This window comes from Lagopus muta, chromosome 4 (genome assembly GCF_023343835.1).
Source record: "Lagopus muta isolate bLagMut1 chromosome 4, bLagMut1 primary, whole genome shotgun sequence".
Classification (NCBI taxonomy): Eukaryota; Metazoa; Chordata; class Aves; order Galliformes; family Phasianidae; genus Lagopus; species Lagopus muta.
Genome location: NC_064436.1, coordinates 59,535,691 through 59,549,119, shown reverse-complemented (window position 1 = coordinate 59,549,119; position 13,429 = coordinate 59,535,691). Strand labels below are relative to the sequence as shown.

The window sequence follows — 13,429 nt, the reverse complement described above, 5'->3', positions numbered from 1 at the left end:
AATGACTGCTAGAGATGAACTTGCAGCTGCTATGGGTCTTTTAAAAGTAGAAACGTTGCAAAGATGTAAAGCTAGATAGATCACCTGCTGTCACCTTCCCTTCCCCCTCTCCACAATCTCTGCATTTCTTACATTCATTTTGAATTTTTAAATTTAAGACAACATTCTTGCGCTTGAATGTTTGTAAACCAGTATTTTTCATAAAGTAGTAAAGTACAGTATTGTTCCATGGCCATGTTAGAAACTAGATGCAGGCTAAGGCCTGATTTCTCTTGATGAAAAAATGCCTTTTTTCCTTTTTTGCCTATTTATCCCTATAAATTACACATAACACTGTATCTGGCTGAGATTCTTTTTTGCCTACCAACATGCATCTTCAGGACAATTGAATGTTGGAATGAGAAAGATAATTCTGTTTCCATAGTGAGCCTTTTGGTAAAAGTGTCAAAGGAACTGCCAGAAATCTGTGCCCAATATTTAGCAAAGCCTTTTCCTGCCAACTTCCAATCAAGCGTGTAAAGTGTGTGGATGAATGTTTATTTGCTAAAGGGATACAACTGCAGTACAGTGTGGTGTGACACCAACATGGTGTAGTCTGAGGGAATAAAGATGTGTTTGTGTTGGCTTTACCTCAGCTTTCAAGAAACTTGTTAAATTTCTTTGTGTTAAACATATCTATCTATATGTGTATTTCAGAAGAAATCTACACCAAAATGTTATCTTTTCTTTTAGGAAAGGGAACGGCTATTGCGATCGAAAAAACAGAAGAAGAAAATTCTGAAACCTCAAAAGGTGAGCAAGCCTTCATTTTCTGTGCATTCTGATTGTTGTGAACAGCAGATATTCAAATACTACCCAAAATTAGAGTTCTATTTAAATTAATGGTAGAATTTCATGTAACTCTCCTGTTTTCTTTTGTTGTTTATTAACTTTTTCCTAAGGACGATGGAGGAGCTCTAAGATTTGAACTGTGTTTAAGCTTGTTTTCAAAGCATAAAAAATCATGTTTTTAGCCACTGTGACCTACATGTTCAAGTGGCTTGAGGCCTACAAGATATAATGATTTGAAGTGTAATTTTACAGAAAAATACAGCCCTTTAAAGTACTTGCAGAAAGTTATTGCTTAATCACAACTGAAAACTTTAGCTTATGCTAGGGATGAAATGATATTTCTGTAGGTAAAAATAGAAAAAATATATGTAACTATTTTTCTCTAGTAACTACTTTGCTCTAGAGTGCAAAGAGGAAAAAAATAGGATTCAGAAATTGAAAACTTTGTTTCAAACCGTGCCTTCAGTGCTTATTTTAATGTGTTTTAAAGTAGTTGGTTTTGCTGAATACTGTTTTATTTTTGCAAAGCTGAACATTAACAGCCTGGAGCATGTGAGGGGAGGAGAATGGGATAGGAGGGAAAAAATGGAAGTGAAGAGTGGGGAGGTTATTATCAGGTATACGACAGTATAAGATGCATGCTTTTGTAAATGAATATTACATTAGTTTTCAGTGTTCAGCACTGTGTACCTCTGATGACCTCCAGGTGATGCATTTTTATAGCTCTGTGTTCTATGTATTCTGAAAGAATTATCCCTTCCTGTTCTCTGAGTTGGTGATAATTCTTCAAGTGATACTTCTAATAGTGATGTGTCTTTGTCATATAAAGAAAGAAAAATTCAGATATGATGATAAATCTTGCATATCTTCTACTTTTACATAATGTAAGGCTGATAGAGGCTGAATGTATTTTTAGTAAGCTAACTATTTTTGCTTGTTGTACTGTATCCAGGAGTTTGTCTGTTGTGAACAATTTTAAAATAGGACTTTCTGCATACAATGGGTTGCTCCGAAAGTAATGCCTCCCATCTTATTATGTTGGCCCAAAATATCAGAGGCAGATGGTGGTATGGCAGTAAAGGGTGGACCTTCCTACCAATATTCTGTTACATTTTGTTGCCATGTGACAGATGGCAGCAGAGGGGCAGTCTGACAAAATGGCGCTTGATACAGAAGTGTGGATGAAGCAAAAGTGTGAAACTGAATTCTTCCAGAAGGATAAATTTATTACGTGCCATTGAATATTATGTGTGATTTGGTAATGATGGCTGCTTTTATGTGAAGGCAGAATTACAACGCATAATTTTGAAGGGCATTAAAGTAAGCTAGGCACAGCTAATCTGTCATTATATCTTAGTATCAAATCATGTAAGTTTGCTCTTTTGCTGTACAGTTTAAGATCAAATTGTTATTCCTCACTCTGATTCTCCATAGAAATATACTGAGTTACAGTTGGAGTTGAGATTTTAACCGAAATAAAAATAATAAATCTTCAAAACCTATAAAAACCACCACCAGTGAAAAATCCAGCCCTTCTACCATCCAAAACCCCTTAATGTCCAACTATCGTCTTTCACTTTAATCTTAGGGTTAGGGTAACCCTAACCCTAATCAAGGCTATTGCCAAATAATATACTTGTAAATGCATTTTAACATTCCATAACTTGTTTTTTTAATCACTGTTATAAGCCGAAGAAATTTTGTTATATTTTTATTATCTAGGGGCAACATAGCTTGAATCTACATAGGCAACTGTATTGAAAAGCTTTAAAATTTAAAGCATTTAAAATCTTCTCAAAGATCTTCTACAAAATGTTCTTTGTTTTAGTTGTGCCTGAATAGCTTCTTAGTTTAGCAGGAATTTCAAAAAGTTAGCTCAGGTCACGAATTTCTCTTTTTTGTTCATGCAGATCACATTTCATGAAGGGAGAATCAAAATGGTTTGAGTCTAGTTAGGTGCTAAATCAGAAAGATAAATCAAAATCCTCGAGGCTATGTAAATTTCCTGCTCTCTTTTACTTACTATATCTATGTAGAACAGATTACTCACCCAGATGTCCTGTGGGGATTGTATCATCTCAATTTTTACAGCCTATGTCAGTAATTGAATTGAAAATTGTAAAATTCATCAAATCAAAATCTATGTCAAAAGTCACTAACAGTGGTGAGATATAGACATCTCACTCTGAGTGTACCTTACAGAGCTGTAATGTTTTGATTGCTCTCCTCTGGAAGCAGGTACCTAAACAGGACGTGTGAGTTTTGTCTTGAAAATATCTACTTCTCTCAAATGACTGCATTACTCTCAAATGCAGTCTAAGATGAATTACTTTCTATAGAGACATGAACAGCGAAAGTGTACTTCAGTCTATGATCTGTGTGAGATTTTTACATCCTACAGATGATAACCTATATATAGCAGTAGAAGAAGTTATGGCTGTATCTGTCCTGCCAACCACTCAGAAGGAGAAATTACTGATGTAAATTCTTGGCTTTGCTTTTCTAAGATTTGTTAAATGTGAAATTTTGAGCATTAACATGCATCATTAGCACCAATGAATTACCAGGTTTGGCTATTGGAGTTGGATCTGTTTCCAGAGCTGTGACTCTCCTTGATAATGTGGAAAAGGAAATAACTGATGACAATTAGGTTTCATGACTCTGGTCAGATAAGCTTATATTAGAATGTGTAGAAGGTTCATTTTTTTCTTCTAATAACCAGGAACTAAGAGCACAGGTGGGACACTGTGAAGGTGATGATGCACTGGCACAAGCTGCCCATAGAATCTGTGGGTGCCCCATCCCTGGAGGTGATTAAAGCCAGGTTGGATGAGACTTTTTGCAACATGCTCTATGTTGTCAGCAACTGGTTGGCAATGCAACAGGTCTAGTGGTTGGCAACCCTGCCCCCATGGCAGCATGGATGAAAACTGGATGGTCTTTAAGCTTACTTTCAACCCAAGCCATTCCATGATTCCATGATTCTCTTTTACTCCTGTACTGTTGCAGTTTTTCCTGAAAGGGGTATACACTTATAATCTAGCTTCCTTAATTTTTGTGATACTCTGATTAGATAATGTCCAGTATGTGGACATTTCTATTACAAGTATTTTCCTAACAGCTATTCCTGCTAGGTATAACAAAATCCACGGCATAACTTTGTTGGTCTTTAAGATTTGTGTGAATGATCTGTCAAGGCTAATCCAGTAGCCTTTGTAGCCCTACTGTGTCTAAATAATGTTAGTTCAGCTGTAAGGCTTTTGGAAGTACTAAGGATTTAAATATTTTGTTTTACAATCAGATATCTATGTTATTTCTGGAGTACCATAATTGCACTAGGTTACTGTTGCTAGTGTAGCTTTAACTGAGATTTCTTGCAATTACCAAGGGACACAGGTGCCCATAGGAGAGCACTGGCAAACAGCTCAGGTGCCCCTGAGGAAAGGAGCAGCACAGTGGGATGGGACTTTACAATCTCTGTTGATTGTGTTTAGAGGAGTGAGTAATATAATGACTGTGGATATTCGAGTACTGTAGGGTATTTTTCTCTGAAGGAAAGCCTAAGAAAATGGCTTAAAGAAAAAGAAAATTTTGTTTGTTTGTTTGTTTTTGTTAATGTGTCACTTGTTAGGAGAAAGACGTACAAGATGTGAATCTTCTTTTCCTTCCCTTTTCATGGTGTTTTCTTTGCCTCCCGCAGCCCTGTTCTGGAATTGATATAACGAAGGAAATCTGGAAAGTGTTGTTTTTTGTTTGTTTGTTTTGCACCCAAAGAATGGAATTCTATGATTCCATGATTGATAATGTTATGCTTTCGAAAATAAAGCATTATTGCTCAGTTTCTTTGGAAACAGCAGGTCTCCACAGAGCTGATTTTTTACTTAAACTTTAAAAAATAAACTGCATTTGCAACAGGGGAAAGCCTGCACACTGGTGTAATGGAGTTCATATTTCTTGTTTTATACTTTTCTTTTTTTATCTGCCTCTGTACTTTGGTGTGCCTGTATTTTTCTGGCTGCCAAGAAATGACATATAAGCATGAAGGTAAGAAGTTACTGATTAGTTCCTCTAATTGAATTGCAGGGAAATTCATCCTGATAATTTTCATCACGTTAGATTAATTTATTGAAAAACTGGATATTTGGCCATGAAACTGCTTTAGAAACCCAGCAATCAGATTACCATTAAAAATGTGAGGGTATCTTGAAATATGCATACTATACATTCTATGTCTTGCTCTGTAACATTCTAAACTTTTATATTTACTAGTACTGTGCTCCAGTAGGAGCCTTAGTACTGGAGTTACAAAAGCCTAATGCATAATATTACTTCAAAATTATGTGAAGGAATTGATATAAATTCACATTAAAAATACTTTCTATCAAATATGTGAGAGTAGTCAGAGGAAATTAGAATTCAGATCAGAATTCTTCAGCAACTGATTTGACTTTTCTCAGTTATGATTTAGAAGTAACAATTGAATTCACATATCAGTATAAAAGCATAATTTGTTGAGAGCTTTCCTGCTTCTTAAGAAAAGCTTGAATAAATCTTCAATGAAAACCACGTAGTTACCAAAATCCAGTGAGTACTGTACATGTGCACATATTCTTTTCAAGAGCCATTGTGATTCAACTTTTAAAGCTATACATGGAAACTCCCTATAAGGCAGGGAAGAGTTAATCTTAAGTGCATCTGGCAGTTCTGCTGCTCACTGCACTAGGATTGCAGAGCTTCCTGTAGAACAGAGCAGTAACGGACCATTATAGGTTTTTAATACAACAGCTACACTCCCTGTGACTATACCCAACTGTAATGCTAGAGGGTTAGTAGCTTACAAAAATAAGATTGGTTTCTGAAGACTGTTCTAAAGCTTTTATCTACCTGTATAGCATCTGGTTTATCTGTATGTCTGTGGATGGATATACAGATTTGGAGAACAAGTGACTTCTTTTTTGAGTGCATAGCATCCTTTCTGGAGCTTTTTGTAAAATCAGTTAGTTTACAAGTCAGTTTGAATTATATTTTTAATCTGGTATTCTCATCTCAAGGAAAGCAATTGCTTAGGACATGGCCTTGAGACTGACCAGTAGTGTGAGTGGGATCAGCTGCATGAGAAACAATTATAGAGCTGTTTAGCTAACAAATGATGAGAGCTAGGACTGGTAGACCATGGTAACCTGGTGAGATGGACCATGGAGGACCAGAGCTGCAGGCTGTAAGTGCAGTGTGCGTGTAAATGCAGGCACCAATGTATCCCTCCCAGCTTACTTTGAGGTTACATCCGAATAGGTACTGCAGTCCTCCACTGCGAATCTTGTGAATCAGATCTTTATGACTTTGGAAATTAGTATTTATGTTTGTGCTAAAGCATTACTTTACTAACAATTTCCCACTACTACTTGGAGTTCTGCCTTAGCAAACAGCGATGGAAAGGTAACTAATTCAATGGAACAAGAGTTTACACGGGTTGTTCTTCTTCCTGAATGGTCAGAGAAGATCTTGACTGCTGTTTACTGGGTCATTGGGGTTTTCTAACTGTTTTGCTAATAACTGAGGAAAACTAACTTTTCAGAGGCATGTTGTGGAGACATTTTTTGGATTTGATGAAGAATCCTTAGACTCAGAAACATCATCTGTAACTTCATATAACACAGATAAAACAGACAGGACACCAGCCACACCAGAGGAAGATTTGGAAGATGTAAGTAGCAGATTATTTGTTCTTTAACTTCTACTAAAATTGGCACAAAATATAAGAGCAACCATTTTTGCAGCTACAAACAAAAAGCTTTTTGTATGAAAGACTTTGCAGAGAATTGTTTTGTTCTGTTTCAAGTCCAATTTTAAACCCCACAGTCACTGTAATAAAATAAGATTCTGCCTGTTAGATTTGGTTGATACTGAGCTGAGAAACAAAGCATGTTGCTTTGCCTAAACTAGACTTCAGTTTGCCTTTTGGCTTTATAATTTGACTGTTTTTATACAACCATGATTTTTTTTTTCTGTTTTCAAGATACTGAGAGAAGCTTTTACAGTTCAGTGAGGCTTAAGTGATTATAGGGAGTAAATATCCACTGTCATGTTTTGTCTGAGTTCTGTGACACATGCTGCAGTTGACCTGTTTCAGAAGATTGCAGAGCTGAGGACAAAGATTGAACTAAATTCTCTTTCATCTATCTGTCCTATTTGCTAACTTATGACTTCCATTATTCACTTGTAATGGGCTTCCTATTTTTCTAGCTTTAATATCTAGTAATATTTTAATTTCTTTTCCTTGTAGCTTGACTTCCAGGAGCAAAAACTAATTAAAGGACTTTTCTTGCCCTCAGCATTATAGAAAAGATCTTGAAATTGTTGATGTCAGTTTTTTAAAATTCTAAGCAACTTTAGACGTTAATATTACTGGAAGAAAAAAAAAAAAAAACCAAAAAGGATCTTAATGCTACTGAGATGAAGCTGCTGTGATAGTGTGCTTGTGCTGGTAAAGTTCTTTATGCTGGTGTGTGGAGACAAAGAGTAATGGAGTGATGGACTGTGTGACAAGTAGGATTTATACCTTGTGGCACTGGAGTTGATGAAGAAAAGTGATAAATGCAACTGTTTCACATCATGGTTTCTCAGTCAGTTTCTTGAAATTTCTATGTATTACTGCTTTATATAGCAGCTGACACTGTCCTGCAATTTTAAGGTGAATGTAGCTGCTGAGCTCTGCGTTTCTCATTCATTTTTAAACCATTTTTCCTTTCGTTTCTACTCATGTCATTTTTCTTACAGCTTTCTTGAAGTTTGAAACTCAGACGAGTTGTGTTACTTGTTGTGTCTCTATAGATACAAAAATATTATTTGCACTTATTGTTACGTTCACAAAAACACCTGTTTTTCCTCTTCACTAAGAGCACACCTAAAGAAGAAGCTGAACTAAGATTCTGCCAGCTAACAAGAGAATATCAAGCTTTGCAAAGAGCATATGCATTGCTTCAAGAACAAGTTGGTGGAACCCTGGATGCAGAGAGAGAAGCAAGGGTAATTATTTTAATTGCAATTCCTTTTATCTCTGAAATATTTGGAAAAGCTGAAAAAATTTTGCACAGCAGGATATGGTAGCATTACTACAGCTACTGTTAAATTTTGATTTCAGAGGCACTGATGTACTTGAAAATTGTGAGACCATTGCATATTGCCTCTGCCTTCATGGGAAGAAAGGCAATTATATGAATATTTTTGTTATAGCTTTTTAAAATTATCTTTTACAAAATGATTTCTCCTTCTTATTAATGACATTTTTGAGGGAGTTGAAGATTTTCAGAAGGTAGCTTTTTGCATGGTTAATTTTGCAAGGCACACTGTTCTGGTGTTCCTTCTACTTTTGGATGAGGCTTAAGGTAAACAACAAGGATCTGAAGATGCAGAAAGAAATCCTTATGGAAATTTTTGAACTGCTTAGGTGAAAAAGTAGCTGAAGTTGGATAGGAAGAATAATTGTAGTAGCTCAAGGATTCTCAGTAACTGAGAATCTCCAGAGATCTTGCCTTTTGTACATCTTTTGTTTATTTACTTGCATGTTTCAGTCTCTTTTAGGACATCTCTGAACATGGTGGGTAGATGGTTTAGAAATTGTATAGAAAGAGGAAAACGCAGTGGTGTTATGCAATCAAAGGGTAAATGCATTATTTTGGTCAATATATTTTATTTTTGTATAGCTCTTCGAATTGTTTAACTGTTAGGAGCTTATTCAGTGCTCACTGCAATTCTGTCTTGCACTTTTTTCCTTCTGTCTTCCACTTTTTTCATGAACAGCTTCCTATGACGAACTATGAAGAACTATTTCAGTTCCTAACATTATTTTTTTTTATGAGAAGAGCTTGATCACAGAATATGTATAGACTAGAGACGACATACACTAGGAGTGAAAAATACTCTTAAACTGATGTCTTTAAATATTTTTTTAGCATAAACTCAAAAGCATTTATTTTAATGAGAAGCATTAAAAGCTGATTAGATGATCCAAAAGAGAGTCAATTTGATTCCATATGTGATTAAATATGCACTTTATAATACAATTTTCTTTTTTCCTCAGACTCGTGAACAACTGCAAGCTGATCTTCTCCGATGTCAGGCAAAAATTGAGGACCTGGAGAAAGCACTAATTGAGAAAGGCCAGGTAAAAGGCTCTCTTAATGTCCTCTACAACATCATTTTCTCTCTTGCATGCAGTGGTGCCCTTGCCATCTTCATTGCTTGCTGGTGTGTTAATGTGTCCGATGCAGTTTAATTACTACTCCAGCAGTGGATTATTTAAAGGAAAATGGTATTTATGCTAACCACCAAAGATTCTTTTTTTAATACATACTACAGTCAGTGTAATAGAGAATTATCCACATATACATGCATTCTAAATTCTGTTCCTACTGTCATTCAGTGTAGTTTTCTCTCTTTTCTGTTTTGTCTTTGCTATAAATTCCAACAAGATGAGTATTCTGTATCATAGAATATTTTGGTGTGTAACACAGGAAAATTTAGAAGAAAAAAATTAACTTCCCTGTATTCTGGAGCAATAAACTGCCGAGTGTATCTGGCCACTGGAAGCCACTTGCTGTGTAAACTCTTCTGAGCTTCATTTCTTGGAGGACACAACAACTTTCAAATTGCCATAACGTCACACAGGGTAAAATTGGGCTTCTCTGTATCTCGTAAATAGCTGCAAAGATCTGGCTAATGCATATTCAGTGCATATTTAATAATATTTAGGATAGTCAGGAAGATTGATAGGAGAATGAATGGTGGATTTAAAAGATGTTCAGATGCATAAGTGCTAGAACACACAGAAAATTGGATGTTATTTTATCATTTCTTAATTGCTTAAAATAACAGCTTAAGATTGCTGGTAGTATATGGCAATAAAATTGGGTTAATTATCTGTAGATAAACATTTTGAAGACTAATAATCCTAAAGTACCAAATGAAAGCAACCTACAAATTATGTCAGGTTAACACTATTGATATTTTTATAGTTTCTATATCGTTTATAGTTCTATATAAGAAAACTTTCTGTAAGTTTCTGTATAAATTTGAATGCTTGGGAACCATATTTAAATTGATAACATTGATAAAAACTGATAAAAATTGTTTATGCTTACTTCCACACCAACTGCAATTTGCTTAGTAAATTCTATGTAATTAAAATATTATTAAGGAATATGTTATCAATATAAAAATGATGACTTGTTGAGGTTTTGGAGAAATAATTGGAACTGAAAACCTCATGAGGATCAACTACGTTTTCATGCGTTGATGATAATGGTGATGTAGGCAAATTGCTGTGTAACTGAAAATAACAAAATAATTGACTATTACAGTGTAAAATACAAGCAGTATGTGTGTAAACATGACAAGAGAAAATGGATACACATGCAAGAAATTACTTCTGAGACTTGTTTCTTGAATGGCAATATGAAAAATAAATGTCTGGAAATAAGAATTTAGGTAGTTTATTACGTTATGGGATTCTTAACCATATTTATGACCTTTAATCTCTTAGTAATCCTGAGAAGGCCAACAGGGATGTGATAAGGAGCAATACAGTAGTATCCCTACTGGGCTAGTTTGTACACTAGCATTAGATTTTCACAGAATTTGTCACAGTGTCTTCCTGAGAGCTGAAGAACCTACTTAGTTTCCTAACTTGTTAGTCCTTATATTCAACAAAATAAATGATTATGATAATAAACTGACATCTTTGTGCCCTATGTCATTTCTTAAAATTACTTTGTCATCTAGTAGGTCATAATAATGTTGATAAGACTTGTGAAATGTTCATTTGGAGAACCATTCCATAACATATTTTCATAAAGGAAGCAGTGAATTAAAAGATTCTACTGAGTTATCCCAGGATATTTTAGTCCAATATTACAACTGTAGGAAACAGAAGCTGTGAAGACTTTACCAGCTTTCTTGACATCAAATTCAGAACAAAAAATTGAAATCTTGTAGTTAAAAAGTAATTTGAATCTTGACTAATTAGTTTTTTTTATTTATTTTAAAAATTCTTGACAAATACAATGTTTTTCAGTACTAATCTTGGTACTGTATTCTTGGTATGTCTCCTTTAACTCCATAACAGAATAAATTGTTTGTTGCATGGAAGTTAAAATGTGCTGGCCCACACTTCTTTTACAAATGGGAAAAGGAATAAAGGCAGTAGAGTGTGAAACTTGTTCTCTGTAAGTAGAAAATCAAACTTCAAACTTAAAAAAAGAAAGTGGGTTAAATATTTTTTTCTTATAGCTGACCATTCAAGGCTATTTATAGGGTTTGGATGGCCCGATTTCATTATTTTCTACTGCAGTATCAACGTGCAAAATCCTTGCTGACAAAGAGTATCAGCCTTACTTTAGAAAATCACTTAGATTTTAAACAAGTTGTCTTTTTTACCTAGAAAATAATATCATAAAGCACAATGAGCCAGGTTGTGCAAATACTTTTCTCTATACTGAATAGAATGATGTTAGAATCCATAAAGTCTGAATATCTAACTTTGTTTTTGTAATCTGGGGTGTTTGATGAGGTCAGTTAAAGCCACAGAAAAACCTAAAAAGCAAAGATCAGCTTTGGAACAAATGATCAAATAGAAACACAGTTTTCAACTGGAGAATCTTATATCATCATCCTTCCTCCATTATCTTAAATTCCCTGTCACAAACACTGTTTATCAGCCTGATTCTCACTCTTCTAGCAGAGAGCAACTGACTGTATGTCTCTGAAACTAAATTTCATTTGTTTTGTGTAATAATATTTTTTTTTCTTCTTCTCCAGTTGGATTTATGTTATGAAATTCAAAATCAGATGATTTTGCAAGAAGGTCCTCGGCTTCTTGCAGTGGAAAATAAATAGTTTTGAATTAAGCTAAGTTGAATAAATAAATCTTTTTAAAATGACAAAATATCATATGTATGTGTTTATCCAGAGTTACTATATGTAAACCTTTTAATGTAAATTGATGAGTGATCGTTTCCTTACAAGAGTGTGCAATGGTCTGGAATTTTCTAATTGTACTTATTTGTCTTGTTCAACAAAATATATGTTATCTTCTAAATTTTCTTCTTCCTCATAGGATTCAAAATGGGTTGAAGAGAAGCAGTTGCTAATCAGAACAAATCAGGAGTTACTAGAGAAGGTATATGTTCAGAGTTTGGCAATTTTTTTTTTTTTTTTTTTTTTTTTTTTTGGCAATTTCTGTGCTTTATCATAAAATGAACGGCAAAAGGAAATGAATGTACATAATATGGGGTCATCAGCATAAAAATTGCATTCTTTATTTTTCTCCAGAAACAGAAATTCTGATTTTCTCCAATTGAAGTGCTAATATACTTATGTATTCTTTGGGAATGGAAACTGCACTTTATTGTGGTACTACTACTATGTTGTATAGCCAGTGTGTCTGATCATTCAAGTTTCTGCCAAAACATAACCATGGTAATATGAAATTTTACCAGTTACGCAAAGATTTTTATTGCCAGGACCATTCAAACTAAAATTCCAAAATTATCTGCTCACTTCAGCAGTTTTTTCACATTAAATAATATTAATTCATTGTAGACTATTATACCTTTTATTGTCTGAAATATTCAAAGCTAAACATCCTCATTGGTCTTTACTAATGTAGGTAGAAAAGTTAGCTGATACTTAGAATGTAACAATTATTTTTGTTCTTTGTAAATGTAGAACAATATTAACATAATAGGAACAAGATAAAGTGCATGAATGAAAGCAACTACAGCTGGACTTGATTTGTCCAGACACATACATGGCTATTCTAAGTAACTGCACCATCACTGTCTGCTAGATCATATTCAGGTGCTCCTCTTCAGTCCAGTTTCACTAACTAAAAAGACCACACAATTAAACCAGCCAGTAGACCAAAGGTATTAGTTGACATAATGAGGGTCAATTTTGAATTTCTGTTTTATCACTGTTAGTGTCCCAAAGAAGAAATCTGGAAAATTAAAAATTAATCATTAAAAAACCCTCCATTATTCTCCATTATATGTTGTTTTCACAAAGATAAGCAGAACAGTCTGTCCAAAGTTATACAGTTTTATTCACCTGATTTTAGAAGTAAGCTTGCATTTCCTCACTTGTTTAGATGTAATGTTCATACAGTTTTTCATACTGGCTTCCAAATTACTGTTCTGCTTGTTCTTACAAATACTTTCAGATGTGATGTTTCTTCTTTATGCCCAAGGCAAGGACCAACATCTAATGAGAAACTCAAGTAACAGTTTTGCCTGAAACTCTGACCCATAACTCAGTATAATTCCCTTTCTGTTATTTACAGGATGTTAGATGTTGTGTTTTTCTCATAGATTTACAGAATGGAACAAGAAGAGCAGCAGCTGAAGAACGAGATGCAAGATGCAAAAGACCAGAATGAGCTGTTAGAATTCAGAGTGCTAGAGCTTGAAGTAAGAGATTCTCTCTGTTGCAAACTCTCAAATGGAGCAGAAATTATGTTTGAACCCAAGCTGAAATTCCTGTAAAGATTACTGATGTCTGGTGCATGTTTAAGGGAAGTCACTTAGGTATATATTTTTTAAAT

At 34.5% G+C, this 13,429-nt stretch overlaps 1 protein-coding gene across 12 annotated transcripts in view; it reads left to right on the top strand.

The window, feature by feature from the left end:
- JAKMIP1 (janus kinase and microtubule interacting protein 1) overlaps positions 1 to 13,429 on the top strand; it is a 130,452-nt gene that overhangs the window by 85,067 nt on the left and 31,956 nt on the right. For all 12 annotated transcript variants that reach the window (XM_048943136.1, XM_048943141.1, XM_048943142.1 and 9 more), the window contains 6 exons: positions 733 to 792; positions 6,407 to 6,535; positions 7,729 to 7,857; positions 8,912 to 8,995; positions 11,945 to 12,007; positions 13,197 to 13,295. In XM_048943136.1, coding sequence (XP_048799093.1) covers positions 733 to 792; positions 6,407 to 6,535; positions 7,729 to 7,857; positions 8,912 to 8,995; positions 11,945 to 12,007; positions 13,197 to 13,295 — 564 coding nt within the window. The remainder of the gene's footprint in view (positions 1 to 732; positions 793 to 6,406; positions 6,536 to 7,728; positions 7,858 to 8,911; positions 8,996 to 11,944; positions 12,008 to 13,196; positions 13,296 to 13,429) is intronic.